Source organism: Vicia villosa, unplaced genomic scaffold, assembly GCF_029867415.1.
Source record: "Vicia villosa cultivar HV-30 ecotype Madison, WI unplaced genomic scaffold, Vvil1.0 ctg.001315F_1_1, whole genome shotgun sequence".
Taxonomy (NCBI): Eukaryota; Viridiplantae; Streptophyta; class Magnoliopsida; order Fabales; family Fabaceae; genus Vicia; species Vicia villosa.
Genome location: NW_026705571.1, coordinates 332522 through 335907, shown reverse-complemented (window position 1 = coordinate 335907; position 3386 = coordinate 332522). Strand labels below are relative to the sequence as shown.

The 3386-nt window shown below is 34.1% G+C and overlaps 1 protein-coding gene and 1 non-coding gene across 2 annotated transcripts; both read right to left on the bottom strand.

Moving 5' to 3' along the window:
• Positions 1–247: 247 nt before the first annotated feature.
• Positions 248–399, bottom strand: LOC131634566 (U12 minor spliceosomal RNA). Its single transcript, XR_009293568.1, has one exon. It is a non-coding gene; the product is annotated as a U12 minor spliceosomal RNA (small nuclear RNA).
• Positions 400–2722: 2323 nt separating this feature from the next.
• Positions 2723–3094, bottom strand: LOC131634558 (uncharacterized). Its single transcript, XM_058905229.1, has one exon. The coding sequence runs from the start codon at positions 3092–3094 to the stop codon at positions 2723–2725; it is 372 nt and encodes a 123-aa protein (XP_058761212.1).
• Positions 3095–3386: the final 292 nt, after the last annotated feature.

Below are 3386 nucleotides of genomic sequence, written 5' to 3'. Positions count from 1 at the left end.
GTATGTGAGAAAATGCTATAAGGATTACCGCCCTTCCTTTGAAAACAGCCACTTTGATATCTAGAGAATTGGGACATTTTGTGAGCATATAATTTATCTCAACTTAACACCTTATAATGGAGTCAATTAATATGAACATAACCTTTTTTAATTAAGCAATTTTTCTATTCATTTAAGTATGACGTGTAATATTCATTTAAGTATGACGTGTAAGAAAAATGTTTAAACTAGAATTGGAGGTTGGGCTAGGGAGGCCCGCACTTGTGAGTTCTGCAAAGTAAGCAGCGTCAACACAAGACCAGCCTATTACCCTTCCAAAAATTATTGCATCATAATGATGGATGCGGCAATCAGTTCCCACTGATTGCTTTGTTTTCCTTACTCATTAGTTTAAGGCAAGATTCAATGTTGCCGAGACCTTCATATTTATACACCTCGCTTTGTCCACTAAAACCAAATACAAACGATGTGGGACTCTACACTCCAATAACCAAAGCATCGTCAGCTTTCAATGCTATGTTTTTTTTAGGTGAAAATATATGTTAAATTGATTTTTCTTCTTCTTTTGAATTAGTTATGCAAGTTCCTTTTCAAGATCAGTGGTTAATGATCAAAGTGTTGCGAAACCGAGAGTATCTGACATGGTTTCGGGATCGTAATTACGTGTCGAGAACTGAGTTAATGCTGATTTTGAATTTTATGGTGACATTGCAACAATCCAGTCTGCTCTTGCTGCTATTTGTATCTCTGCTGTGATGGGTTTTGTAAGCATTGCTTAGAAAGACTTCAAGTAGCTTATATATCTTGTATGTCTAAGCTCAACTGATCATGTTTGCTGCTTATCAGTTTTGCCAAATCTATACATGATTTATCTTAGACTATTACTAGCATATCGAGAATCAACACCTCTTTTTATTTTTTTGATGTGTCTGATATCAGGCATGTGTCTGATGTCTGACATGTGTCAGTGTTTGATGTCTGACATGTGTCTGTGTTTAATGTCTAAAACGTGTCAGTGTCCAATACGACACCAACACATGTGAATACGTTTAATTTATTTATTTGTTTGAATTATTACTCGTATCTATGTGTCAATGTGGTGTTTATGTCTTCACTTCATAAATTACTCGCACAATTTACTTGTTCCTTAGTATTGAGATTGGAATACTTGTTGTGTGGTGAGTGCAAGGAGATTTTTGTCATGTCAATAAGTTGTACTCACATGACTCTCGTAACGGTTTTGAAATTGTAGGTTGGAAGGAGCATCACTTGCTTTTGTCATTCACATTGGTAAGTTTATTTGGTTATGTTTAGAATAGTTACATAGATTTACATATATTTATGATTCTACATTATAGAGCATGTTTAAACTTAATGATGCTTAACATAGTTTACTAGTTGATTAATAATGTAATTACTCTTAGTTAGAGTGAGATTTTGGGCATTCAACTACTGTTTGATTTATGATATTTCTTCACTTTGCAGATTGCAGTATCGAATTCAAAGCTAGATATTCTGCTTCTTTTGTCTAAATCTGGTCTTGTGAAGTTTATAGACAAAGAAATGTACTTTTTGAGAGTACATGATGTTGATCAAGTTTGCTTGAAGCGTCTTCAAAGCTTGAAACCAGAATCTGAAAATTCACAATCAGCACCGTACTTCTTCTCCCACAACAACTACCAACACCGACCTTATCAAACTCTTGTAAGAGCATCTCAAGAATTGTCTCAAACTTCTGAAAATTATGCCAAATTTTGTTGCTAATTCCATTTCTCAAGTTGTTGAGGATGAAAAGAACACTACAATTGGGGTCTTCAAACGTCACGATTTGTTGAATCTAGTAGCACATTGCGTCAATAGTATCATTTTCAGTCCAATTTCTGATGACAGTGAGGAACAAACCGCTTTCTCTATTGTGTTATCGGTCAAAGACCTCATCATCTTCATATCTACATCTCTAGTATTCATACAAACTCAGAAAAAAAAATCATAAAACTCAATCTTCATATTTTATAACACCACTTAGGACAATTATCAAACACCTAAAATGCAACACATTAAGAATACTACTCTGTTAAAATCCTCTATTTTGAGTTATCACTGAAAGTGAAGAAGTAAACAAGTTTATGTGGAACAAAACATGACATTATCGTCATAAGGTGTGTTGTGATTTTTTTTTTTTTTTTCTCTTTTGCTAAAAATCAGAAAATTTTGCTAAATCAAAAACCAATCAATTTTTTTTTTAATTTGGGACATTTTCCCTTTTAGGGTTCAATGGTGCAAGGATGGCAATGGATAAAATGTGGACAGGGTATTATAGTATATGTAATTTGAAGAAAAAAAATTCTTTTTACACTCATGTACTTTCCTAGACACCTGTTGTGAAAACCTCAAAATATCTCTAAATTTCAGATGTGCGTCTCTGAAGTCACCTTTTTCTATAAAAAAAATATAATTTCGGATGTGCACATCCGAAGAAACTCTATTTTTTTAGAAAAAAGGTGTCTTCGAAGATGCACATCCGAAGACACATTTTTTTGGTAAAATAAGGTGAATTCGGATATGCACATCCGAAAGCACCCTTTTTTTTGTAGAAAAGGGAGATTTCGAAGATGTATATCCGAAATATAGTCTAAAACAGAACACACAAAAACATAGCAACAAAGCACCGATTTATCATAAATAATCCAAATTATATGGATAGTTCAACATAAATTTAAAGTTACATATTGTTATACATGGGTAGTTGAGGATGCCACAACATTTTGTTAATGTCTTCTCCCGATTTTTGAAGTTTTGCATCCAACTCGATCGGACCCTTCGACGAATATCGTTGAAAAGTTGTCCACATAATCTTTAAGTCGTCGTCGTTCTTGATCTCAAATGGGGTGAACTTGACGTTTCCCTCGTCGTCAAATGAAGGTGAACGGTACTCAAGCTTGACAACCTTTTGATTTTCTAAATATTGCAAGAGAGAGTTAAGCGTCGGTATCAACTCCGCGAACGGCGTGTCGCGCAAGAACCTAAATTGAAGCGGTATCAGATAACCACTGCTGAAGTAAACAAAAGTAAGATGGGGGTAGGTTTGAGTCATTTTTGTTTGTGGCTTGATGTTGATGGAAATCTATAGAGGCATTATTTATAGAGTTTTTGGTGTAATATGGATCCAAGAAACCTTATCTTTCTGTCAATGGATGTTTCGGAAATGTACTTCGGAAAAAAGCCCTGATGCATGAAAATTTCGGAAGTGCATTTCTGAATTATGCAGAAACAGAAAGACAGCATTCTATTTTGTCCAAGCTTAGCTTTAATTCAATCAAAACAATTAAATAGGAATGCGAAAAACGTCGACAACATTAAATATGGATATTATATATATATATATA